General features: G+C 46.8%; 1 protein-coding gene across 1 annotated transcript in view; it reads right to left on the bottom strand.

The window, feature by feature from the left end:
* The window catches only part of cep112 (centrosomal protein 112), a gene marked incomplete at its 5' end in the record, with an annotated part of 169800 nt that extends 146746 nt beyond the window's left edge, over positions 1 to 23054 (bottom strand). The window contains 5 exons of the mRNA XM_083648557.1: positions 5758 to 5838; positions 8375 to 8459; positions 21814 to 21977; positions 22574 to 22764; positions 22955 to 23054. Of these exons, the coding sequence (XP_083504683.1) occupies positions 5758 to 5838; positions 8375 to 8459; positions 21814 to 21977; positions 22574 to 22764; positions 22955 to 23054 (621 nt within the window). The remainder of the gene's footprint in view (positions 1 to 5757; positions 5839 to 8374; positions 8460 to 21813; positions 21978 to 22573; positions 22765 to 22954) is intronic.
* Between the last annotated feature and the right edge of the window lie 3232 nt (positions 23055 to 26286).

The following is a 26286-nucleotide window of genomic DNA, read 5'->3' as shown; positions in this document are numbered from 1 at the left end:
TGTCTGTGGGGTCTGTCTGTGGGAGCGGTCTGTGGAGCTGTCTGTGGGGTCTGTCTGTGGAGCTGTCTGTGGGGCTGTCTGTGGGGTCTGTCTGTGGGGTCTGTCTGTGGAGCTGTCTGTGGGTCTGTCTGTGGGAGCTGTATGTGGGGTCTGTCTGTGGGTCTGTCTGTGGGGTCTGTCTGTGGGGTCTGTCTGTGGGAGCTGTCTGTGGGGTCTGTCTGTGGGGTCTGTCTGTGGGAGCTGTCTGTGGGGTCTGTCTGTGGGAGCTGTCTGTGGGGTCTGTCTGTGGGGTCTGTCTGTGGGAGCTGTCTGTGGGGTCTGTCTGTGGGAGCTGTCTGTGGGGTCTGTCTGTGGGGTCTGTCTGTGGGTCTGTCTGTGGGTCTGTCTGTGGGGTCTGTCTGTGGGGTCTGTCTGTGGGAGCTGTCTGTGGGGTCTGTCTGTGGGGTCTGTCTGTGGGAGCTGTCTGTGGGAGCTGTCTGTGGGGTCTGTCTGTGGGGTCTGTCTGTGGGGTCTGTCTGTGGGTCTGTCTGTGGGGTCTGTCTGTGGGTCTGTCTGTGGGGTCTGTCTGTGGGGTCTGTCTGTGGGAGCTGTCTGTGGGGTCTGTCTGTGGGGTCTGTCTGTGGGTCTGTCTGTGGGGTCTGTCTGTGGGAGCTGTCTGTGGGGGCTGTCTGTGGGAGCTGTCTGTGGAGGCTGTCTGTGGGGGCTGTCTGTGGGGTCTGTCTGTTGGAGCTGTCTGTGGGGTCTGTCTGTGGGGTCTGTCCGTGGGAGCTGTCTGTGGGGGCTGTCTGTTGGGCTGTCTGTGGAGGCTGTCTGTGGAGCTGTCTGTGGAGCTGTCTGTGGAGGCTGTCTGTTGGGCTGTCTGTGGGGGCTGTCTGTGGGGCTGTCTGTGGGGCTGTCTGTGGGGCTGTCTGTGGGGTCTGTCTGTTGGGGCTGTCTGTGGGGTCTGTCTGTGGGAGCTGTCTGTGGGGTCTGTCTGTGGGGGCTGTCTGTGGGAGCTGTCTGTGGAGGCTGTCTGTGGAGGCTGTCTGTGGGGGCTGTCTGTGGGGTCTGTCTGTTGGAGCTGTCTGTGGGGTCTGTCTGTGGGGTCTGTCCGTGGGAGCTGTCTGTGGGGGCTGTCTGTTGGGCTGTCTGTGGAGGCTGTCTGTGGAGCTGTCTGTGGAGCTGTCTGTGGAGGCTGTCTGTTGGGCTGTCTGTGGGGGCTGTCTGTGGGGCTGTCTGTGGGGCTGTCTGTGGGGCTGTCTGTGGGGTCTGTCTGTTGGGGCTGTCTGTGGGGTCTGTCTGTGGAGCTGTCTGTGGGGGCTGTCTATATATATATATATATATATATATATATATATATATATATATATATATATATATATATAATCCGATATATCTGTGATATATATATGCCGAGATATATATACCGATATATATAATATTATTATGCCGATATATATACGTATATATATATATACACACACACATATATATATACACACATATATATATCATGTGTATATTTGATCCTTTTTCTTAACTCAAGTTATATACATTTGTTCTATTTGTGTTTTTGTATTTCTAGTTATTTATAATTATTAAATTCTCAGTGATGTTCACTGTTTCTGTGCACTGATGTCATTTTGGACAATAAAGTTGATTGTTAAACTGTAAAATATCCTGCCTAGATTACATACCTCAAGTCGTGTCAAGTCATACCTTTGTCAAGTGTTTGATATTTGAGGGATCATTGCAAAAGAATCGTGTAATACAATGTGTATATATAATATAAAAATATTGGCCGATATACAATATATACCATATCGTTTTTTTCTTTTGCTCCCTAATATGGGTATGGTGTCGCTGTATGGGTCGGGCTCGAGATGAGAGAACACGACCTGAAAGAACCCCAGGGTTCGGGGCTAAAATATCATCCACTACTACTGTTACTGTACACGGATGAAGTCACAATCTGTAGCTTCAGGGTGAGCGTGTGACAGGTGAGATAGATCATGAAAGCACCTCCACCTCCCTCCTGAGTCTGCATGGTGAAGGTACAAAAAAAAACAGGGCAGCCATTTTGTTCGCCAACATAAGCCGCTCAACAAAAGGAGACATCGTGTTTGACTACAACTAGATTTGCGAGACATGCACACGGCAGGCGCAAGAAGGACACACAGACATGCACAAGAACAAACCAGCGCAGAGCAACGTCAACGGTGCCTGCAGGCCATGTATGGTATAACCGCACGACTCGATTTAAATTTAAATCCGGCACTGGATTAAAAAGAAATCCATATTTACCCAGTGATGAATCAATCAATAAGCGTCTAAAATACCGTGCAGCCCTGAAAAGAAGAATGGGGCTTTTCTTTTTATACCCGTGGACAGCCAGTCATCAGCTGTGATTGAGTACGGCCCACAGGGCAGGGAAGAGAAGCAGACTAAATGCTGTGGTGCGGCGCTGGCACAGAGCGCCACCTAAACTTGGACCGGGTGCACGCGGGTGTCCGTGCCTCAGCACTGGCACGCCGTCCTGTGTCATTGGGACCTGACGTGGACGGAGGAGAGGGAGGACACTCCACATCACACACACACACACACACACACACACACACACACACACACACACACACACACACACGGCCTGCTTCTGCAGCCAAACAAACACAGGCTGATGGATGGCTTCCTACTGTCAGACTAGCGCTGAGCAAGCCGTCTGCATACCAACTGGCAGAGATGGGGACTTGGACACACACACACACACACACACACACACACACACACACACACACAGACTTGAGACTTGACTTAAGACTTGTCCTCAAAGACCTGAGACTTGATTTGGACTTGAGATTTGAGACTTGTGAACAATCTTTATTTGTGTGTGTATTAAGACTTGAGACTTGGACTCTAGCTCAAAGACTTGAGATTTGACTTGGACTCTAGCTCAAAGACTTGAGACTTGACTTGGACTCTAGCTCAAAGACTTGAGATTTGACTTGGACTCTAGCTCAAAGACTTGAGACTTGACTTGGACTCTAGCTCAAAGACTTGAGACTTGACTTGGACTCTAGCTCAAAGACTTGAGACTTGACTTGGACTCCAGCTCAAAGACTTGAGACTTGGACTTGCAAAAAATGACTTGTGAGCATGTCTGCCAAGTGGTAAGCACTACGACTGTATACACTCACCCAGCACCTTATTAATAACACCTGACTAATACTGCGTAGGTATATCAGCTTTCAGCTCAGTGTCAACCGGCTACCGGAGTGACATCGGCCTCGGGGTCTGACGTGTTCTCTGTTCTGAGATGGCTTTCTGCTCACCACCGCAGTTGTAAAGAGGGTATCTGAGTTAGCCTTTCTGTCAGTTTGAAAGCAGTCTGGTCATTCTCTTCTCTTCTGACCTCAAACAAGGTCGAAGAAGGCGTTTCCATGCGCTGAGCTGCTACTGGATGTTTTCTGTTCTTCGCAGCACTCTGTGAAAACTCTGAGACCGTCGTTGTGCTTGAAAATCTCCAGATCAGCAGTTTCAGAAATACTCAAAGCAGCCCGTCTGGAACCAGCAAGCCATGTGACATTCAAAGTCCCTGAGAACACTTTTTCCCCGTTCTTTCTTTATTATTATTTTTTTAATCTGATCCCCCCCCCCATTTTTCTCCCCAATTGTACTTGGCCAATTTCCCCCCTGTTGCCCCGGTCGCTGCTCCAACCCCTCTGCCGATCTGGGGAGAGCCGTAGACTAGCACCACGCTTCCTCCTTCCTCCTCTGCACAGTTGCCAGCCGCTTCTTTTCACCTGACAGGGGAGAGAGCTTCCCCGGCAGGACGTAGCACGTGGAAGGATCACGCTATTCCCACCAGTTCCCTTCCGCCCCGAACAGGCGCCCCCGACCGACCAGAGGCGGCGCTAGTGCAGCGACCAGGACACATACCCTCAATCCGGCTTCCCACCCGTGTATAAGGACGCCCGGGCCAAGCCGGAGGCAACACGTGGATACGAATGGATCATTGCATGAAGACACAGGTGTACAGGTGGTCCTCATAACATACTCACTATGATTCTATATCACTGAAGGGATGAGAAAAGTATTTTCAGCCCAGTTCTTCTCTCTCCAATGCATTTTCTCTACTTCTTTCCTTTACTGACAGGTGAGAGTAATATGTTCATGATGTTGCACCTCACACTGCGATATAACACTCGATTCCCATTCGAATTTAGTTTGGCCAACAGTCAACCGAAAGAGATCACAGTCTAGTCGACTGGGTTCCCGCCCCCCTTAAAGAGCTCTAAACCGGTTATGACGCCATCTCTACATTCTACCGTCCAACTCAGCCACTTTATTAGATTAGAGGAGAAGTGAAGAAACCAATCTGGAATGTTTCATAACATCTAAAGCACAGCTAAAGATGTTCTTCTAAACAGAGTGACGCTGGGCTGTGCTGAGATTCTGTAGGAATTGGCCGCTTTGAAGCAGTGCACCCATAAAACTCTCTTAACTTGAAGAGGGTGTGTGTGTGTGTGTGTGTGTGTGTGTGTGTGTGTGTGTGTATGTGTGTGTGTGTGTCACACACACACACACACACGCACGCACACACAGTGTGTGCGTGCGTGTGTGTGTGTGTGCGTGTGCATGTGTGTGTGTGCGTGTGTGTGTGTGTGTGTGTGCGTGCGTGCGTGCGTGTGTATGTAGGAACATCTGTTGATCTGTAAGATGCAGGCCTTGGGGAGGGTTGCCAAGCACTGCCTCTTATCAGCATCTCAACACAGAGCAGAGCGGAGCGCGGCTTCACGTCGTCCACTGATAGATACCTCAGATTACCTCAGCGTGGAGAGAGAGAGAGAGAGAGAGAGAGAGAGAGAGAGAGAGAGAGAGACGCTGGGACAGGGTCAGAGAAAGGAAGAGAGAGAGAGAAAGAGAGGGAGAAGAGAGAGAGGGAAGCTCTGTGGAGCCGTGAATGCGGGAGAAAGAGACGGAGGGGATGAGCAAAAAGGAGAAGGAGGGAGAGAAATGGAGAGTGATGCAGGTGAAGGAGATATGGAACACACATGAGGGAATGAAAGGCATGAGGGCACAGTGCTTATCAAGCCCTGGATGAGGGCACTCCAGATGGAGGAGATAAGAGAAATCTTCCACTGCTCAGTTTACACAGCGCTCCTCGTCCTGCTGTAGCCTCTCTTCCCACAGCAGAGCTGCCTGGAGGAAGTGGCTTTAGGAGATAGCCAGGTGAAACCGTATAGATTCAAAATAAAGGCTGATTGGGCGTCCGTCGGGGTGGTGCAACGGTACATTGCCTGCCTACCAACATGAGGGTTGCAGGTTCGAGCCCCCCCGTGTTATCGCCGGCTTGGTCGGGCGTCCAGACAGGCACAATTGGTTGTGTCTGCTGGGTGGGAAGCCGGATTAAGGGTATGTGTCCTGGGCGCTGCACTAGTGCCTCATCCGGACGGTCGGGGCGGCTGTTGGGGGGGAGGGGGACTGGGGGGAATAGTGTTATCTTCCCACACGCCACACCGTGCTGCTGAAACTCCTCGCTGTCAGGTGAAGAAAAGGGGCGGGCGACTGCACATGCATCGGAGGAAGCATGTGCTAGCTAGTCTACCACAGCAGGGGAATTGGAATATAGCTGATTCAGCAATGCCCTATTCTCGTCGATTTAGATCTACTGTTGAACTCGGATGCTCAGATCCACTCGCTGTAGATGAAGCTGCAATCATGTTGACAGCCGTATGTAACCAAGAAGCTCTGGGCAGGCATACCGCCCTCTGGACTCACCCCCAGGTTCCAGCTGTTGAGACGGGCCTCCAGGTCACTGTCATCAAACAGTTCCGATTTTTTCATCCCGCCGCCATCCAACTGGTGAAGAAACAACAAGTGTGAGAGAAACAGACGCAAAATAGCAACAACAAGATGACAATTATGAGCATGAATGTGGATTAGATGAGGGGATTGAAAATGATTCTGCGGGTGTTCTGATCGGCAGTTTGGCCTGAGAGGAAAGGAAGGGGAGACGGGTGATGGAGCTCAGTTCAAAACAATATAATGATGCACTGGCAACGACAGAAGGTTCTTCCGAAAAAGCTTTATCTGAACCAGGTCCAGCTCATACAGACATACATTAACCCACAGACGCATTACTCATCCCATACCAACTGCATTCTACTGGCTCGTTATCTCCATCTCCCCGCCCTGCGGCCCCTCTCTCTCCTCCCTCTCCATACAGCGGTCCAGATGTTAGGCTCCTCCCTCTCTCTCTCCATACAGCGGTCCAGATGTTAGGCTCCTCCCTCTCTCTCTCTCTCTCCATACAGCGGTCCAGATGTTTGGCAGTTCCACATCATTTCCGTCCCCGTCTCGCAGTAAATTCCGCAGCAGGGTCACATGCAGCTACGCCGCCTCTCATCCTTGTCTCCCCCCCCCCCACCCTTTTGTTACACAAGGGGGCCTCCCGATTGGTTCTATATAATTTGAATGCTTCCAGGGCGCTGTTGTGTTGATACAAGATCCATTTACCCAGGTTGAGGCTGTGGGCGGCCGGGTCGAAATAGAGGGGAAATATCTAATAAAGTCGAGCGAGCCGATGGAGGAAAGGAGAGATGTTGTTGAATCTGATTAGGATCGGGTGGAGTGTGGACCTTGGGTGTAGCTCGGCGGAACTGCTCGGAACGACGGAGAAATCGATGAATGGAATCGCGTCGGATTCAATGCCCCCTTCTGATTAAAAAAAAAAAAAGTATTAAGGTCGCAAAGCCTCACCCCTAGTACAAACAGTGCGAGTGTTTTCGTTTCAATATCTAGGAATGCTGAGTATGCGGGTGGCGGGGCTGTTCAAAGCCTAAAGTCACTGTATCATCGCAGCAGGAATTCAACTCATTGTGTTGAACACTGATAATAAGTATGTGGCCATAGATGTACTGTGGGGCTGATGCCAAGGGAATATCAATGCATTGTATTCACAGGAGAATGGAATCACAAACAGATAGATTCGTGAATGGGAACAAAGCATTAAGCTCGTCATGGATTAACAAGGGGGAAATGGGTTGAGTTGTTTGCATCTGGCGTGAGGTCATCAGATCTGCCCAGAAGCAAGTTTGTGTGAGAGTCTAGTGCAGCTTTTTGCTAGCCTAACATCAGCAGACCCAATCGCAAATGCCAATGAACAACCAGGAAAGGGTTGCACTACTTTTGAATCCAGGACCTTACTTCCTGGAACTCTTGAGAGTAGAAAAAACTGGTCCATTGGAGCGAATGGAGATGTCACGACTCTTCTATAAAGACGGCTCTGGTGCAACCAATCGGAGCAACAAAGCGTGTGACGCAGCTGACATTTCTGGCGCTCCTCTGTCAGTCATCGTATCAAACCTGTTGTGATTGGCCCGACCGTTTTAAGGTCGGGTGGAAATCTGTCTGAACAGGACGGGGGCGAGTCGCGAGACGGATCTGCCAGAGCATATTAAGTCCGGGCAATAGATCAATATCGTATCGATACTGTGATATGAGTCTAGATATTGTCTTAGATTTTGGACATCGTAATATGGTGATATGGCATAAGTGTTGTCTTTGACTGGTTTTAAAGGCTGCATTACAGTAAAGTGATGTCATTTTCTGAACTTACCAGACGGTTCTAGCTGTTACTATTATTTGCCTTTACCCAGTTAGCAGGGATGTAACAATACAACGCGAAACAGTTAAAAATCGATAGTGAAGATTCAAATCAGTAGATGAAAATTGAATCGCAACGTGTTTTTTTCGTTCAGTTTTTCTTTACAAAGAAAAGTAAATATGCATTCATTGCAAAGTTTCTGTTTTGCAGGTGTACCCTACCTAAGAAATAGAAAGGGATTCTTTAAAGAAAAGGAAAAATACAGTAACTTTTTCAGTCGTAATTCGTCTGCAATCTCACTTTGTTAAAAAATAAAATAAAATAAAAATGTACCGTGAACTCAGTATCGTGAGTCGTGAGTCGAGTATATCATTACATCCCTACCCCTTAGTAATTATATCCACAGTATGATTATTTATCAGAAATATCAGTGTGTACATTTTTTGTGAAAGCACTCATAGTCATCCCTACAATATTGTTTTATTGTATTGCAATATCGATAATGCCATTGTCCATATCGCCCAGCCCTACATTTTACATGTGGCTTTAACATTTAGCACACTTCGTCCATGCTCCTTCTACACTGAATAAGTTCATCAAGCAGAGGGACTTTCCTCTGATTTAAACAGTTTTGGCCAATGATGAAGCAGAAAGCCGATCATTGTGGCTGCTGTTCTTTCTTAGCATTTCATCACGACTCTTTCGTAACGATGTGTAAATCCCAAAATGTCCGCAGAAATATTGGGGGGAACATGGAAGTCTCGGGTGTGGTAGACAGAATGAACTGACCACTGTGGTGTCATCCCTGGAGGAACGTCTGAGGGGACTGGAAGTGATTGGCTTAGAAGGGGACCTCTCCTCATATAGCCTCTTCCTAGAACAGGAAGGGTGAGAGAGAAAAACAGTTTGATGGAAGGAGAGAGAGAGAGAGAGAGAGGGAGTGGGGAGAGAAAGAAAGGTTAACAAACTATGCAAGTGGGCATCGTCTTTCTGTCTGGATATGAATGTGCCTGCATCGGCAGCCTGCATGGGTATTTACACAGATCAACATCTGGCATGGGTTGAATGCTTTGTGGTCTGCATTTCATCCCATCCTCTCAACCATAAACTTCTCTGCTATACCTCAGCGTGTTTCCATACGGTGCGTTAGCCTGCGCGGCGCGAGCACGTTGCCTTCAATGCCTCCTCGTATAATCTGTTCACAAACACACACCTCAATCATTGTCTCTCATAACGTCCATCACGCTTTAAGCTAGCAGCGTGACAAGAGCTCTGCGTATTCTCACTGACTCACACTCGCACACATTTACACACAGGCTCGCAGACATTTACACACAGGCGCACATGCGCGCGCGCGCACACACACACACACACACACACACAGGCACACACTCACACATCCACATGCCCGTGCAACCGCACACACCCGCCAGCCCACACACACACACACACACTAGGGATGAACGATATATTGGCCAAAATCTTCATATTGAAAGGGAACAAAACGTTAAATCTATCATTTATGGGCTTTTCCAAATGTTTTGCAAATATTATTTTTTTTTTTTATTGACACAGACAGAGACACACACACACACACACACACACACACACACACACACCATTGAGCTAGCTATCTCATTAAAGGCCGGCTTTACCGTGGGGAATATGAATATATATTAATTCTTAAAAAATCTTAAATTTCGAATCCGTTGAAATTTTTGAAATTGCTTGTTCACAGCCAGAGAAAAAAAAAAAAAAAAAATTGGGCCAGGTGACGCGTTTCGCGTCGAAACGCGTCACCTGGCCCTTTTTTTTTTTTCTATTTTTTTCTCTGGCTGTGAACAAGCAATTTCAAAAATTTCAACGGATTCGAAATTTAAGATTTTTTAAGAATTAATATATATTCATATTCCCCACGGTAAAGCCGGCCTTTAAGAGCATGCATTTGAGGCACTAATGTTGGCCCACTACTGCTAATTGAATGAAGATGTTGGAGAAGACAGGAGGACGTAGGACAACCAGATAATCTGCTGTCATCATCTGATGATGAATTCCTTTCTAGAGGGCACTGTTTCACATTCTCAAATCTGAGCACTCCCTCCCAACCAACCTACCCTACCCCCAATGTAATGTCCTGAGCGTTCACAGCACTGGGAATTGTGAATCTGAATTGTCACAGGCGGTGTTATTCCATGGAGGAAAAGCTCTCTCGCTATGAGAGTGTTGAATATTAAACAGGAGTGATGCATCTGTTCCAGCAGAGTCTGTTTTCTCATTTGTATCGTTCACTTCACATGAACCCTATGTAGGGAACATGCATTTCGAAATCAGCCTAAGATTATTAATACTTCTGGCAATTGTGTGTGTCGATTCAGAAGATACGAGTATAGTGTACAATACATACTGTAAGTGGTATTAAAAATAAAAAACTAAGGTGTTCAATATCTCTACCTTATATATGTATACAGAAATTACATTTTCTGGGATCCCATCCCACTTTTATCCAATCAGCAGAGAGGATTCCACAAGTTTCTTTTCTGTTTACTGCAGAGCGGAGGGACTGAGAGACCCACGTTATTGACCAAAATAGCTACATCTCTGACACCTTGTGACAACCAAAGAACAGCAAATAGCGCTTCCCTGCCAATTCTGAAACAACAGAGCTATGTTTACAGGGGGTAGCCTACATCAACTTAAACTGATCAAATTTGATGAAGACTGCAGAAACAGCAGCCAAAACATGTCAGGTACAAACATTGCCTAACTGGCCTTTATAGATGAACTATTCTAAAATATATATTTTTTTTTTAAGTGAGGGGGCAGAAAATTGAACTGAGGGTGCAAAGCCCCCTGGCACCCCCTCGTGGCGCCGGGCCCGACGCACACACACACACACACAGACACACACACACACACACAGACACACACACACACACACAGCTGTGAAACCTGGATGGGGGGCCAAGCTTTGCAATCTTGGGCCTCAAAGTCAACAGGTGGATGAAGATAATTGAATCAGATGTGTCTGGAGTCTGAGGCCCAGAGATCAAAGGAGTGGCGAGCCAGGCCAGACACACACACACACACACACACACACAGACACACACAGACACACAGACACACACACACACACACAGAAGAGAAGGAGAGCAACGTGTGTGTGTAGAGGCTCGGCTGATGAAAACAGCCTGACCTCCAGGTGCAGAGTCAGTGGGCCCAGGTCTCGGCCCCGGGGCGCCCTCAGGAAAGCAGGCCGACCCCGGGACACAGACATGCCTCTGCTGCACAGCACACCCTGGCTCCACCACGCCACCTGCAGGCAGGATCAGTGGCAACACTCTGGCCTGTGAGTGAAAGGTGTTTATGCATCGATTGATGTCTGCTGCAACTGCAAGGACAATGTTATTGTCACACGTAGCCAGAGGGAGAAAGAGGAGGGAAGAAGAGGGGAGGAACATGGGGTCGTGTGGGGTGGTGGGTTAAGAGTTTTCATATGTGGATGAAAAGCACCCAGATGGAAGACAGCAGTCAGGGAGGGTGAAGCAGGGAGGGTGAAGCAGTCAGGAAGGATGAAGCAGTCAGGGAGGGTGAAGCAGTCAGGGAGGGTGAAGCAGTGATGGAGGGTGAAGCAGTCAGGGAGGATGAAGCAGTCAGGGAGGGTGAAGCAGTGAGGGAGGGTGAGGCAGTCAGGGAGGGTGAAGCAGTCAGGGAGGGTGAAGCAGTGAGGGAGGGTGAGGCAGTCAGGGAGGGTGAAGCAGTCAGGGAGGGTGAAGCAGTGAGGGAGGGTGAGGCAGTCAGGGAGGGTGAAGCAGTCAGGGAGGGTGAAGCAGTCAGGGAGGGTGAAGCAGTCAGGGAGGGTGAAACAGTGAGGGAGGGTGAAGCAGTCAGGGAGGGTGAAGCAGTCAGGGAGGGTGAAGCAGTCAGGGAGGGTGAAGCAGTCAGGGAGGGTGAAGCAGTCAGGGAGCGTGAAGCAGTCAGGGAGGGTGAAGCAGTCAGGGAGGGTGAAGCAGTCAGGGAGGGTGAGGCAGTCAGGGAGGGTGAAACAGTCAGGGAGGGTGAAGCAGTCAGGGAGCGTGAAGCAGTCAGGGAGGGTGAGGCAGTCAGGGAGGGTGAGGCAGTCAGGGAGGGTGAAACAGTCAGGGAGGGTGAGGCAGTCAGGGAGGAGGGTGAAGCAGTCAGGGAGGATGAAGCAGTCAGGGAGGGTGAAGCAGTCAGGGAGGGTGAAGCAGTCAGGGAGGGTGAAGCAGTCAGGGAGGGTGAAGCAGTCAGGGAGGGTGAAGCAGTCAGGGAGGGTGAAGCAGTCAGGGAGGGTGAAGCAGTCAGGGAGGGTGAAGCAGTCAGGGAGGATGAAGCAGGGAAGACAAAAAGAGAGAGAAAAGTCTAAGACAGAGACTGAGCCAAAGATGGCGTACGGATGGACGGATTCGCACAACAAAGAAATCAAGCCAAAACCACCACATGCTGTTCAACCAAACCACTCCCTAATCTTTAACCACTCCCTAATCTATAACCACTCCCTAATCTTTAACCACTCCCTAATCTTTAGCAGTGAACCTGACCCCAGGGTGCTGACTGCTGAGTCAACATCAGGTTTATGTCAAGAACACCTCCCCCCCCTAGTTTCTCTCTCATTCTCTCTCTCTCTCTCTCTCTCGTCTGAACTCTGAGCCAAGCCAAGAGCAACAAACAGCATGTCAGGGTATTAGACGCGTTTGACGTCTGATCTCCAAGTGACATGTGAGAGGCTGGAGTCCACACGTAGGCTACACACCAAAGCCTTCCTCTGTGATCCCTCCACCCCTTACTGGCTGGCTCTCTGCTTTCCCACAGCATTCCTCTGGACGGCCTCGAGCTCTGCTCGGGGAAGTGGCTCCATCTTGTGGCGAAATCTGGGACGACACACCAAGCAGGGACAGGCAGGGTGGTGTTCTCTGATACAGCCTCAGGCTATAATGAGGATGAATGGTATTATCTGTTAAACAAATAGGACGAATAAGTCGGACCCGGACGTATTTAGCGCCGAGTAAAAAGCCCGCGCACACTGCGCGGCAGCACATCCACTTGGATGGGAAACAGGAAGTGACACGCCGCGTCGCCACCAAGTCATCCCGGCTTTTGTCTTGAGGTCTCGAAAGCCCGAATTGGACCCAACAGTTTCACAGGCGGAGAGACGACCCTCGCCGGTCACCTGACTATAATGGCGAGGAAGACTAGAGATCAAACGCTGCCACATCACAGGGAGCGAGTCAGACTTGCGTTTAATCTTATCTAAATGAGACAGACACATGAAAGGAGTGCGGGCCGGGCTAATTCTCTCCATCAGGACGTCAGCCTCTGATCTGGACGTCTTTCATGGTCTTATCCCAATCACAAGCTAGAAGTTGGTACTCAGCAGTCTGCCCCTCCCCCTCCCCCTCTCCCCACAAGAGCTCTCTAGCCATGCCCTATAAAGTAGCCGAGTGGAGGTGGAGCAGAGCTGCTTGTAATATGTGAGCCGTTGCATTCGTTTTGCAAACAAACTGCTTTCAGGTCACGAAAACAGGTCAATAAAGGTGTACAAATCGACTCACTGCCAGCCGAAAACTAGGCTCTACTTCATTGGTTCCAAAACTGTGGTCCGCCTGGTGGTCCCCCAGAGAATTGAAAAAAAAAGAAAAAGAAAAAAGAGAGACAACAGTTTGACTTTTTAGATAAACACATTAACCCTGAGGAGTTGCCGGATTTAGCCGATTTTCGGAAATATCGCGGTATTTGGGAAATATCACAATTTTACCACATTTACTTTCAGAGGCTGCAGCAGGCTCAGTTTTAAAACCAGAGTGAGGTTTCTGGTATCATATGAAACTAGAAGACCTAAGAAGGCATCCATTTGTACCAACCATGTCATGCTAGTTTGTCAGGAAGGCAGCTAAATAACACTCCAAAGTTAGGCTACATTTTGGCAAAGGGAAAAAACATTTTCAAAGGGGTCCTCTTTCACAGCCTAATGTTGGCAGGTGTGTGTGTGTCCGTTTTGAACCAGCTAGTAGCCTTATATTGTCATTTAGCCTTTCTGCTGCTATTGCATGGTTAAATCAGCACATTTTATTTGATTGGGGGTAGGGGTGGGTATACGCAGTGTAAGTGGTCCCTGGGAAATTTGGTTTGGTACTTGGACGGAAAAGTTTGTAACCCCTGCTCTAATTTGTCTGTTTCATGTTTGATCAGGTAATCTAAAACCAGGTTTATGGGATAGCCATATCCTGGGCTGTATTTATTCAACAGATGCACACATACAGTATGTAGGAGTTAGCCTTGGCGAGTGGCTCCCAAACTAGGGTACATGGACGTAAAAATGGACAAATGTAAGAATAAATCATGAAAATAAATGAAACGTGAAAATAAATCTGCTCAGGAGGCACTCATTTGCAACTCCTTCACTCTATTTCTTATTTTGTAATGTTATATTCTTCAAAAGGTGGCTTATCATTCATTCAGTGCATCACATTCTATAGTTTTCTCTTGCTGTTTTCTAAGCTAAATAATGTAGTCTGGTAAAGGGGGTACCGTACTTGGATTCAGAAATCAGGGAAAAGAGGGTACTGAAGCCCAAAAAGTTTGCACGGTGGTTGTCAAACTTTTTCACATCAACGACCCCTAAACCGGCACAAATTTGACCACGTACCCTCATTTGATAAGATTTTGTCCCAGGGTCCCCAAAGATTTTTGCTTTTAGATGTTTTATTACAGAAAGTGTATAAAACCCATGACAAAGATAGTCATGTATGTCATTGTGATACTTATGGATGGAATTATAGTGAAAATACCCCCCCTTTTTTTGCTGGGGACTGTCTGGAACCCCCCAGGACCTCGGACCCCACTTTGAGAACCCCTGCGCATGAGAATGTTGATTGGTCAAATTGCTTGGTTTCCAACTCTATTGAGACTTCTTGGCTTAACTTTAAAACTAAGTTTCTGAAGGTGATCGATAAGATTGCTCCTGTGAGAACTATCAGAGTCAAACAAAATGATCACCCTTGGTTTAATAATGAAATTCGTGAATTAGTCATACATAGGGATAAGGTGCTTAAGAAATACGCTAAAACCAAAAATCATGACCATCTCTCTGAATTCAAGAGCATAAGAAATATTGTTAATTACAAAATCAAGAAGGCCAAATCCACCTTTTACACTGACCAACTTGAAACAAATAAATTTCAGCCAAAGAAACTTTGGAAAGTTTTTAAAAGCCTTGGAGCTTGCCAATCTAAAGGAAGTAAAACCTCCATTAGTCTGATAACTGATGGTGGTTTCATTCATGATAAGAAAGATGTAGCAAATCAATTTAACAATTATTTTATCAACGTAGCTGAGGACCTTGTCCAAAAACTAAAAAAAACCTACCACAAAGTATGGACTGGGACATGTAACTGATTTCTACCAGAAAGAAAAGGGTATTAAATCTAACTCGTTTTCTTTCCACGATGTTTCTGCTCATGATGTTTGCAAAGCCTTAAACAATCTCTCATCTTACAAAGCCACTGGTATCGACACTATCCCTGCCAGATTTTTAAAAGATGGTGCTTCTGTTGTTGCCCAACCCCTGTCTGAAATAATTAATCAATCTTTAAGAACTGGAACTGTACCCAAAGACTTGAAACTAGCTCGTGTTACTCCTCTACACAAGAAGGAGAGCAAAACACTAGTTAACAACTATAGACCAATTTCTATCCTTTCTGCATTTTCGAAAATTGTTGAAAGACTTATTCATGATCAGATTATGAATTATTTGACCACCAACTCTCTTATCTATGATTTTCAGTCCGGCTTTAGACCATCTTACTCAACAGATTCATGTCTCATTCATTTAACAGATTACATAAAGAAACAATCAGATGAAGGGAAACTCACCGGCATGGTTGTCTTAGATCTTGAAAAGGCATTTGACACTGTGGACCATTCTATCCTTATTGGTAAGTTGAAAGCTCTGGGGCTTTCACAATCGTCCATATCTTGGTTTCAATCTTACTTGAAGGATAGATGGCAAGCTGTTGACATTGGCGGTACTCTTTCCTCTTGGCGTGAGGTTAAATGTGGGGTGCCCCAGGGGTCCATACTGGGTCCACTTCTTTTTGTTTGCTATATAAACGACATGGCCTCTTCTGTTAATTGTAAATTGCTTCTTTATGCTGACGATTCAGCTCTGGTTGTCCCCGGTAAGAGTGTTATAACTATTCAGGCTCAATTGACTAATGAGCTTGAAAATATTTATAACTGGCTTATTGATAACAGACTGTCCTTGCATTTAGGTAAAACCAATGCTATCCTCTTTGGCTCAAAGCACAAACTCCGGCTGCATCCAGATATGAAAGTTATGTGCAATAACCAAGTAATAATCAACAAAACATCTGTCAGTTATTTGGGACTTGAACTTGACAGTACCCTCAGCTTTGAAAATACAGGCAAATCTGTTATTGGTAAAGTTAACTCTAGAGTAAAATTTTTGCAAAGGAACAAGAAGTTTCTTAATGCTAGTTCTCTGAAATTACTTGCCTCCAGTCTAATCTTATGCCATTATGACTATGGTTGCAGTGTATGGTACTCTGGCCTAAAGGCAAATCTCAAACAGAAACTCCAAACTGCACAGAATAAAACCATAAGATGTGTGCTTAATCTTCACAATAGGTTTCATATTGGCGCTACTGAGTTTAGTAAACTTGGTTGGTTACCGATTGATTTAAGGGTGAAGCAACTTAAATTGTGTCACATATATCGCATTTTGAACGGCCTTAGCCCTGGTTATCTCAAGGAGGGTGTTGTAAGAACAAGTGAAATTCATTCCTATAATACCAGATCTGCCCAATATTCAATTCAGAAACCTATTGCAGGAAGCCAAACCCAAACGTCATTTTGTAACACTGCTATCAACTTTTGGAATAATTTACCTGCTTCAGTGCAAGGCATAAACACTGTGAATGTCTTTAAACGTGCTCTCAAGACTCATCTAAAAAATGAGATGTTGACTAGAGAGTAATTGCAACACCTTCGCTGAGATTTCATTTGTATATATCATATATTTTATGTGTCATCGATAGACTTCTTTTTTCTGTTTTTCTTTTATAAAGTACAATTGTGTAATATTAAGGTTTTGATATTTGAAGGACCCCAGTGGAAATAAGCAGGCTTCTAGTTTGTAACTTTAAGCTGCTTTACTGGGTTATCCTTGGATCATTTTACTTTCGTTTTACATATTGTGTACTTTTTTTTACTACTGTATTAATTGTAAATTTGTAATGGTTTTTATGCATTTCTTGATCCGAAATAAACCAAACCAAACAACCACTGGCCTTACGCCAACCCCAAATAATGAAAACCATTTCATTTAATAGAAAAAGCATGGGGGAGGAGGCGCTCTCTGCCTTGAGAGAGAAAAAAAACATGACAATGTCAATTTAGTTCCAATCAATATTTAAAGACAAGATTCTTTTCTAAGAATCAAGTCTTACAAGTAATACAACCTCCCTGCATGTAAGATGTGAATTAAATCTGGCAGCACAGGGCCTGTAGTCTTCCTCCCAGAGTGCCCCGGTGGATATTAGCCTCTCTTTACGCTTCTCTCTTTTTATTATGCTAATGAGCTTAACGAGGCAGTGAGCTCTGACGAGCCTCTACTGGGCTAATTGGGAGGAGAAAGCCCGAGCCATTACTAACATCACTTTGTGAAAGTCCCTAAACTGCCCGGAGTCAGAGGCAATATCCCCGAGCAAACCAGGACGACTGATTTACTACGGCCTTAAACGCAGGCAGGCTTTTACGCAAGCCAGCTTTAATGAAGCGGAAAAGGGGCTTATTTCCGAATCAAAAATACATACATTTACATTTTTTTAGCTATTTAGCAGATGTTCCTACAAGGGGAGAAATACAATAACAAAAAAGCTGGCGAAACAGAGGACAAGCTAATGAGTTGCGGAGCCTTTCCTCTCTCCTCTTGGGGGGGCTAGAGACCTCACTTTCAACTACGAAGAAAGTGTAAAGAAGAGAGGAATATAGATCGATGGATACTTGGATAGAAGAGAGATATGAAGGGGTTCCTCATCCTCTCATGTTGTTTTGAAGTGCGCCCCTTTGAAAAGTCAGAGTGGACAGCTCATGTACACTGATGCAAGGACTTGGCAATGCCTTTCACTCTTCTGACAGCAGCGCTGCAGAGTAAACAGGGTGGGTGATGATCAGTCAGAAACTCAGCCTGACGGCCAAGTTCAACGTTTTCAGCCTGATAATGAAAGAACATCAAAACAGAAGGATTGGATGCATATCTTAAGCTATACATTGTGTATGTGTTCTATAGTTGACCCAAAAGTTTTGATGGCGCGGCGGCCGAGCCATCTCGAAGAGGGTTTTGTCTGGTCCACAAAAGTAGACCAATCACAGCTCATGCTGCTACAGTAAGTCACATGCCCGATGCTGCACCACACCGGCCATCAAACAGCACGGAAGTCAGCCCCCCAGAAATGTGAATATCTGCACAAATACGCATACAAAAATTACAAAAGAAAAAAAGTCAATACTCTAGTTTAATGTAGATGCAAAGTCTATGCATAGTAATTGGCTCAGGGGTCGGTTCTCTCCCGGCGGCGGGGAGACAGCTGTCCGCCCGTGGGCAAACGCAAACTGGTTCTCTGCTCTGGGGCTGAGCGCAGTAACCTGGATTTACATTATTATATTGTGTTTGTAAAAGACTTATTGAAATTTGCCCAGCAAGTTTCAGATTTGTCCTGTAAAATAAATTATTGAGTGGACTCCTGTCTCCCTCTGCTGGGAACCACTGCAGGGGCAGTCTCTCTCGTCCCAGACACTCCCACTTTTCAACGGTCACATCAAATTCCTCCCAACGTTATGCATCTAATGGGCCTTTTTCGCAGCAGCCATTTTGTGTCTAAAAGGCAGGGTAAACACAGGTGGTGCAACAAATCATTAATGATGGCCCCAACACCTAACACCCAACACACTCCTAAATGGAATGGAAGTAGGAAGCCCTCATTCATGTTTTGGTTGCACCTGTGTTTACCCTGCCTTTTAGACACAAAATGGCTGATGTGAAAAAGGTCAATAACGGTGTGGCTTGACTGTCTCGTTTCTATCCAAGATCACATCGTTTCTCCAGAAGACTCAGCAGGTCACGCTGAGGGTATGTTTCTACTCAGAAAAGTGATATTGCAAAATGCAATATATGTGGAAATCCGTTTCAGTTCTTTCATTTGGATCACTGACATTCTCAAATACACACAGGGATCCACGTGTTCCGAACACCTCCCAGGTTGTGCAAGCAGCTTGTTCCTCCACACAGTGAGTCATATTAATAAAACATGAACGTAAAGCATGCAGACAGGATTCAGAGGTTCACTTAGGAGGGCTGGGGGTATCGCCACTGATTTCCCGATTCCATACGATTCCGATAGCCAATTCGATTTCCCATTTGATATGATATCGATATTTCAGTTACAATACTGTACCACTTTTGCTTGGATATGATAGAGATTCTCAAAGAACAATGCTGTAAATTGTAACCTGGTGCATTATTAAAAATATCGCGTACAGATGTTTACGAGATATTGTTGCGCTAAGAACCAAACCATGCGAGTCTGATGGCGTTAAAGCTTCAAGCATCCATGGGAAAAGGTGTTATATTAAAAAACGATATTGGGATTCATGAATCGATAGCAGGATATTAGAATTGGAAAGATGTATGAGCTAAGTGACACTGAATGTGGTGTGATTGTTGGTGCCAAAAAACTAGAATTTACTTCCAATGCCTGTTTGTTTCTAGCTGGTGCCAGGTAGGATGCCTGTTTGTTTCTAGCTGGTGCCAGGTAGGATGCCTGTTTGTTTCTAGCTGGTGCCAGGTAGGATGCCTGTTTGTTTCTAGCTGGTGCCAGGTAGGATGCCTGTTTGTTTCTAGCTGGTGCCAGGTAGGATGCCTGTTTGTTTCTAGCTGGTGCCAGGTAGGATGCCTGTTTGTTTCTAGCTGGTTCCAGGTAGGATGCCTGTTTGTTTCTAGCTGGTGCCAGGTAGGACGCCTGTTTGTTTCTAGCTGGTGCCAGGTAGGATGCCTGTTTGTTTCTAGCTGGTGCCAGGTAGGATGCCTGTTTGTTTCTAGCTGGTGCCAGGTAGGATGCCTGTTTGTTTCTAGCTGGTGCCAGGTAGGATGCCTGTCTGGCTCCAGAGCCATGTGACTCACTAGCTGGTGCCAGGTAGGATGCCTGTTTGCCTCCAGAGCCCTGTGACTCACTAGCTGGTGCCAGGTAGGATGCCTGTTTACCTCCAGAGCCCTGTGACTCACTAGCTGCTGCCAGGTAGGATGCCTGTTTGCCTCCAGAGCACTGTGACTCACTAGCTGGTGCCAGGTAGGATGCCTGTTTGCCTCCAGAGCACTGTGACTCACTAGCTGGTGCCAGGTAGGATGCCTGTTTGCCTCCAGAGCACTGTGACTCACTAGCTGGTGCCAGGTAGGATGCCTGTCTGCCTCCAGAGCACTGTGACTCACTAGCTGCTGCCAGGTAGGATGCCTGTCTGCCTCCAGAGCCCTGTGACTCACTAGCTGCTGCCAGGTAGGATGCCTGTTTACCTCCAGAGCCCTGTGACTCACTAGCTGCTGCCAGGTAGGATGCCTGTTTGCCTCCAGAGCACTGTGACTCACTAGCTGGTGCCAGGTAGGATGCCTGTCTGCCTCCAGAGCCCTGTGACTCACTAGCTGGTGCCAGGTAGGATGCCTGTTTGCCTCCAGAGCACTGTGACTCACTAGCTGCTGCCAGGTAGGATGCCTGTCTGCCTCCAGAGCACTGTGACTCACTAGCTGCTGCCAGGTAGGATGCCTGTTTGCCTCCAGAGCACTGTGACTCACTAGCTGGTGCCAGGTAGGATGCCTGTCTGCCTCCAGAGCCCTGTGACTCACTAGCTGCTGCCAGGTAGGATGCCTGTTTGCCTCCAGAGCACTGTGACCCACTAGCTGCTGCCAGGTAGGATGCCTGTTTGCCTCCAGAGCACTGTGACTCACTAGCTGGTGCCAGGTAGGATGCCTGTTTGTCTCCAGAGCCCTATGCCTCACTAGCTGCTGCCAGGTAGGATGTCTGTTTGCCTCCAGAGCACTGTGACTCACTAGCTGGTGCCAGGTAGGATGCCTGTTTGCCTCCAGAGCACTGTGACTCACTAGCTGGTGCCAGGTAGGATGCCTGTCTGCCTCCAGAGCCCTGTGACTCACTAGCTGGTGCCAGGTAGGATGCCTGTTTGCCTCCAGAGCCCTGTGACTCACTAGCTGCTGCCAGGTAGGATGCCTGTTTGCCTCCAGAGCCCTGTGACTCACTAGCTGCTGCCAGGTAGGATGCCTGTTTGCCTCCAGAGCACTGTGACTCACTAGCTGGTGCCAGGTAGGATGCCTGTTTGCCTCCAGAGCACTGTGACTCACTAGCTGGTGCCAGGTAGGATGCCTGTCTGCCTCCAGAGCCCTGTGACTCACTAGCTGGTGCCAGGTAGGATGCCTGTTTGCCTCCAGAGCCCTGTGACTCACTAGCTGGTGCCAGGTAGGATGCCTGTCTGCCTCCAGAGCCCTGTGACTCACTAGCTGGTGCCAGGTAGGATGCCTGTTTGCCTCCAGAGCCCTGTGACTCATTTGAGGCATGGATGCAACAAGGTGCTGCAAAGTGGAAATGTGCCAGCAGGGATCTCGGCTGATTCAATATTGTTATTAGAGATGCACCGATTGCAAAATAAATTCTGGGCTGATGCCATTTAAAATACAGTTTAAAATAAGCATTATAAGGATAGCCGGTACCGATTAGTTTTTATTACCCCGTTTGTGACATTATAAACAAATAACTGAACTGTGTTGAAGTCTTTTACCTACCTACTCAATGAGAATATTTTTTCTGTACTTATAGGTATAATTTTCATTCTGGGGTCACAGGTTCATTCCTGTGCCAGTTATAGGGTCAGATCCTGAGTATGGTAGATGCTGCACTTAAAAATGGCTTTTACTTTGAAATGTATATCATGATATACAGACATTTGTGCTGTAATTGGTTTTCTGACAAGTTGAGCAGTAAGGCCAGATTATGGATTTTCATTACATTTTTCAAGCTGTGAGAAAAAAAGGAAAAAGAAACTCACAGTAAGAGGCCACTGCAACTAGAAGTGTAAAGGAAACACGGGGGAGACATTTCCATCATTGGCTCAGGTGAAAGGTGGAATAGTACCTGAGATGAGCTGCTGTAGGTGAAGAGCTGGCTCTGTCTTTAAGCAGACCCATAGCCCAACCGTCATCAGTATGGACACCGAGCTCTCCTGTCACCCAGTCAGGCAGACCAGCATTGCTCTGCTCCACAGACTGTCCACCCAGGGGCTCGTCAAAGTAGATGGACTGGAGGTGACAAGCCAAAGACCACAGATGGGGTCCAAATTACTTTAGTCAACCAGAAATCCTACACAATACTTTTTGCCTCCATATTCAACAACTATGTTATTGCCTGCCTGGTACTACTAGCCCTATATCCTCTTACACACATGCGTGGGCACACACAGAGACTACCGGTAATATAAGTACCTTGGGAGTTTGAGTATTCCACGAATACACCGTGATAGTAATATCAATTCAAACACACTCTGTTGTAAATTCGGCACCTGGCTGTAAAAGCTTTTAAACGGTTGTTTCACCGCAGAATATCATGTAACACCGCCGGACAAACTACTCTGACATCCAAGAGGAATAGAAGATCTTCAAATCTGCGATTTGACATCGGACATCGGAGACGGGTAAGAAACCATTTTCTCCCCTCGGTGCCTCACATCACGGATAGTAACCTTACGTGACGCAGTCCCTGAAACATTGGCGATGGGGTGAGGTCGGAAACAAATGGGGCTAATCACATTGCAGACTGCACAATACATGATATACAAAACTGTTTTGAAAACCATGAGTATTGTCATGTCCCAGATTTGATAAACAGTCATGTTTACCATGTAGGTAGGGAGTGTCTTGAGGCTGCCTGCCTCTGGCTTGCTGGTGAAAGGACCTTCCAGGACGCCTCTTTTGAGCATGTGCAGAAGCAGGCGGGCATACATGTTGCGGTTCTTGCGCCCCATCAGGCCAGAGCCACACACGGCGGGGTCACACAGCTTCTTTATCCACACCGCACAACGCTGTCGCTCTGCACGGGGTCATTGGGTGACAGAAAGGGGAAAGGCCGTTAGGTTATACTAGCCAGTAGCCAGTTCATTTTAAGTGGGGCGAATCACACACATCTTCTTGTTGTGTTAAGGAAAATTATAAGAAGACAGCCAGCAAAATCATGTTATTAATCCAACTGTATTATGTGGGTAATATCATTCTAACATTACCTGTCTTGTTGGGGTGTTTGAGGACATATGGTTTCATGTCCAGTAGAAAATAGTCAAACTCTGAGTCCAGCCTCTCCCAGGACTCCTCATGTTTGCTCATAGTGTCTTGGATGGAGGAATGAAAAAGGTATGTTACTGGTTAGCATAGCTAGCTAGTTACAGGGAGTGCTGAAGTAAAGTTAGCTGACCTGACAGCTGCCACCAGTAACAAAGTGGAGCTGGGTAGCCCAGCACAACATAACAACTAATAAATGTAACGCTATATCTGACGTTGTTCCAGAGCGACAAGAACGCTAACTAGCTAGCTACGTTACAAGTTGAGTGACAGACATCATGACAGACATGCCTTCCAGATAACGTTACACTAGCAGCACTATGTTAGCAAACATTGCCACTACACGTTAGCCAAACAAGCTAATGTTACTGTAAGGTTATCACGAGTTATCACATTATGCTGCTTTTCTATAGGCTTTAGTGAACATGCCCACGCTACAAATAACCTGTGTTAATGAAAATACACAATATGAACTAACAAAAGGCGATTTTACCTTGAGCTTCAGCACTGATTTCGCCGCTCAAAACTTCAGACGGACAGCTTCCTCGCCCTGCGCCACATCCGTTTCCCGTAACGACGCAGCGTCTCGCCGTTGCCATAGAAACTGACAAGCGATGTGTTTGCTTCATTATTAGTGTTTTGTGATTCAAATAGAGTACGGTTTTGTGATGATGGTACCTAGCACAGGGCATCAATCGTTAATATCATTCTCATATTAGGTAAATTGGTGGGTGGATGGATGGATGGATGGATTGGTTGAAATTCTTTATTGGCAATATAAAAATATATTACATAAATAATATATGCACAGCCTCGAATCGACAGGTATCATATTGTACAATACTTGCCAAAAGGAAAACACAATAAAGCCCAGGAGGCTGGAGCTTTCCATTTTAATGTAGCAATCATGTTTTGTTCTAGCCAATATGTTCTTTTTGTCCCTTTAGATTGGGCCTATCTATGCGTGTCTTCTGGATTTATAGTTGCTGTTGGGAAGGCTGTCAAATTCAATTTTGACCTTTTCATCGAGCCCTGGCAACATACCGTATTCAACCAAAGCTGCAATGCACTTTATATCCACAACGTGGCGCACCAGACCTTCGGTTTATGGAGGATGAGGAAGAGGTGGTCAGCTCGAGATGTAGGGACGTGTTGCCTTCAAGTGGAGATACATCTAACTGCAGACCCGCAGAGCCAGCTGGCTACGCCTCTTGACACGGTCTGGCTACGCCTCTTGGCACGGTCTGGCTACGCCTCTTGACACGGTCCAACAACGCATTAAGAGTTCGTGTGTGTCAGTTCTGCCCAGGCTAAGAGCCCCTATCTCGGGTACCATAGACCCAGGCAGGTCCCCTTACCTCCACACTGCCTCTGCCCAGGCTAAGAGCCCCTATCTCGGGTACCACAGACCCAGGCAGGTCCCCTTACCTCCACACTGCCTCTGCCCAGGCTAAGAGCCCCTATCTCGGGTACCATAGACCCAGGCAGGTCCCCTTACCTCCACACTGCCTCTGCCCAGGCTAAGAGCCCCTATCTCGGGTACCACAGACCCAGGCAGGTCCCCTTACCTCCACACTGCCTCTGCCCAGGCTAAGAGCCCCTATCTCGGGTACCAGACACCCAGGCCAGCCCCCTACCTCCACACTGCCTCTGCCCAGGCTAAGAGCCCCTATCTCGGGTACCAGACACCCAGGCCAGCCCCCTACCTCCACACTGCCTCTGCCCAGGCTAAGAGCCCCTATCTCGGGTACCACAGACCCAGGCAGGTCCCCTTACCTCCACACTGCCTCTGCCCAGGCTAAGAGCCCCTCTCCCGGGTACCACAGACCCAGGCAGGTCCCCTATCACCACCCATCCACTACCCAGGCCTGGAGCCCCTCTCCTGGGCACCAGAGACCCAGGCAGGTCCCCTATCACCACCCATCCCCTACCCAGGCCTGGGGCCCCTCTGTCAGCCACCAGACACCCAGGCAAGTCCCCTATCACCACCCATCCACTACCCAGGCCTGGAGCCCCTCTCCTGGGCACCAGAGACCCAGGCAGGTCCCCCTCCACTACCCGCCCTGCCCCTCACCTTGCCCGGGTACCACACCTCCGGCAGAGACCCCCCACCTCCAGGACCTTGCGCACCAGGGGGTCCTGTGCCCCCCACTCTTATAACGCAATATCCACTCCAACAAGGGGATTATTCCTGAGAATAATTTTAATATTGATTGTAATTCTTGCCATTTTTGTAATACAGAGATAGAGACAACAGATAATTTATGTTTTTCACTGGATTAGCTACTAGCTTTTGGTCTAATTTGAATTTATGGATTAAATATAGCATTGATGCACTACCACCATTTATACTTGAAACTGTCAAATTTTGAATATTCATTGAAGGTAAAAAAAAATAATTTTTAATGAACAATGTAATTATTTTGACCAAATATTTTATACAGAAATGTAAATACTGTATAGCAAAACTCTACTCTGTCTACAACCTTTAAAAAGGATTTAGAAACATTTTCCAAATCCATAAAATATACATATGAAAAACAAAATGTGTTGGGTGAGTTGAAAACGAGCCTAACTACGCTCAGTGTGGAAGATAGAAAGCATAATTGTTCTTGTAATTCTTTAAATCAAGAGAAAAATAACGAGTATTTTATTTTGTGTGGAAGATAGAAAGCAACGAGTATTTTATTTTGAAGGGTGATGTGTATACCAGACCGTGTCAAGAGGCGTAGCCAGACCGTGTCAAGAGTGTCAAGAGGCGTAGCCAGCTGGCTCTGCGGGCTCTGCGGCGCTGCAATTATATGATGTTGTTCAAGTGCCCCTGGCAAGCTCATATTTCCCCTCTCGAAATTCGTAATTAAATAGCTAGTAATTAAATTAGTAAAGGTCTTTTGGTGAGATTATATAATGGAGCTGTTAGAAGTATTTTTTTTTTGCTCACCGTATGTTTTCTTTTAGAATTAAAGTGGCAAATAGCTATGTTGTGCACATGATGGCATAAAAGCATGCAATTTATGTTGCAGTTCTTAAAAACAAAACAATTGGGAATGGGATGGCTATTAAAAAAGGTTTACAGCAAAATTTAGACTAGGCTAAAAGGCGAAAGATGGTCGAAATAGAAACAATAGCCTACAGTGAAATTCACTTGTACCATCTCCACGCTCTGTCACTTCTTGGCAACTCGCGTAGGCTATCGCTTTGTTTGGCCGTTTATGTGCGCTCAACTTGTGAAGAGGCTACGATATTCCTACAGCACGTGAAGGCAGAATTAGATCGA

This window comes from Poromitra crassiceps (genome assembly GCF_964638095.1).
Source record: "Poromitra crassiceps genome assembly, chromosome: 13".
In the NCBI taxonomy this organism is placed as follows: domain Eukaryota; kingdom Metazoa; phylum Chordata; class Actinopteri; order Beryciformes; family Melamphaidae; genus Poromitra; species Poromitra crassiceps.
This window is presented reverse-complemented; position numbering and strand designations above follow the sequence as displayed.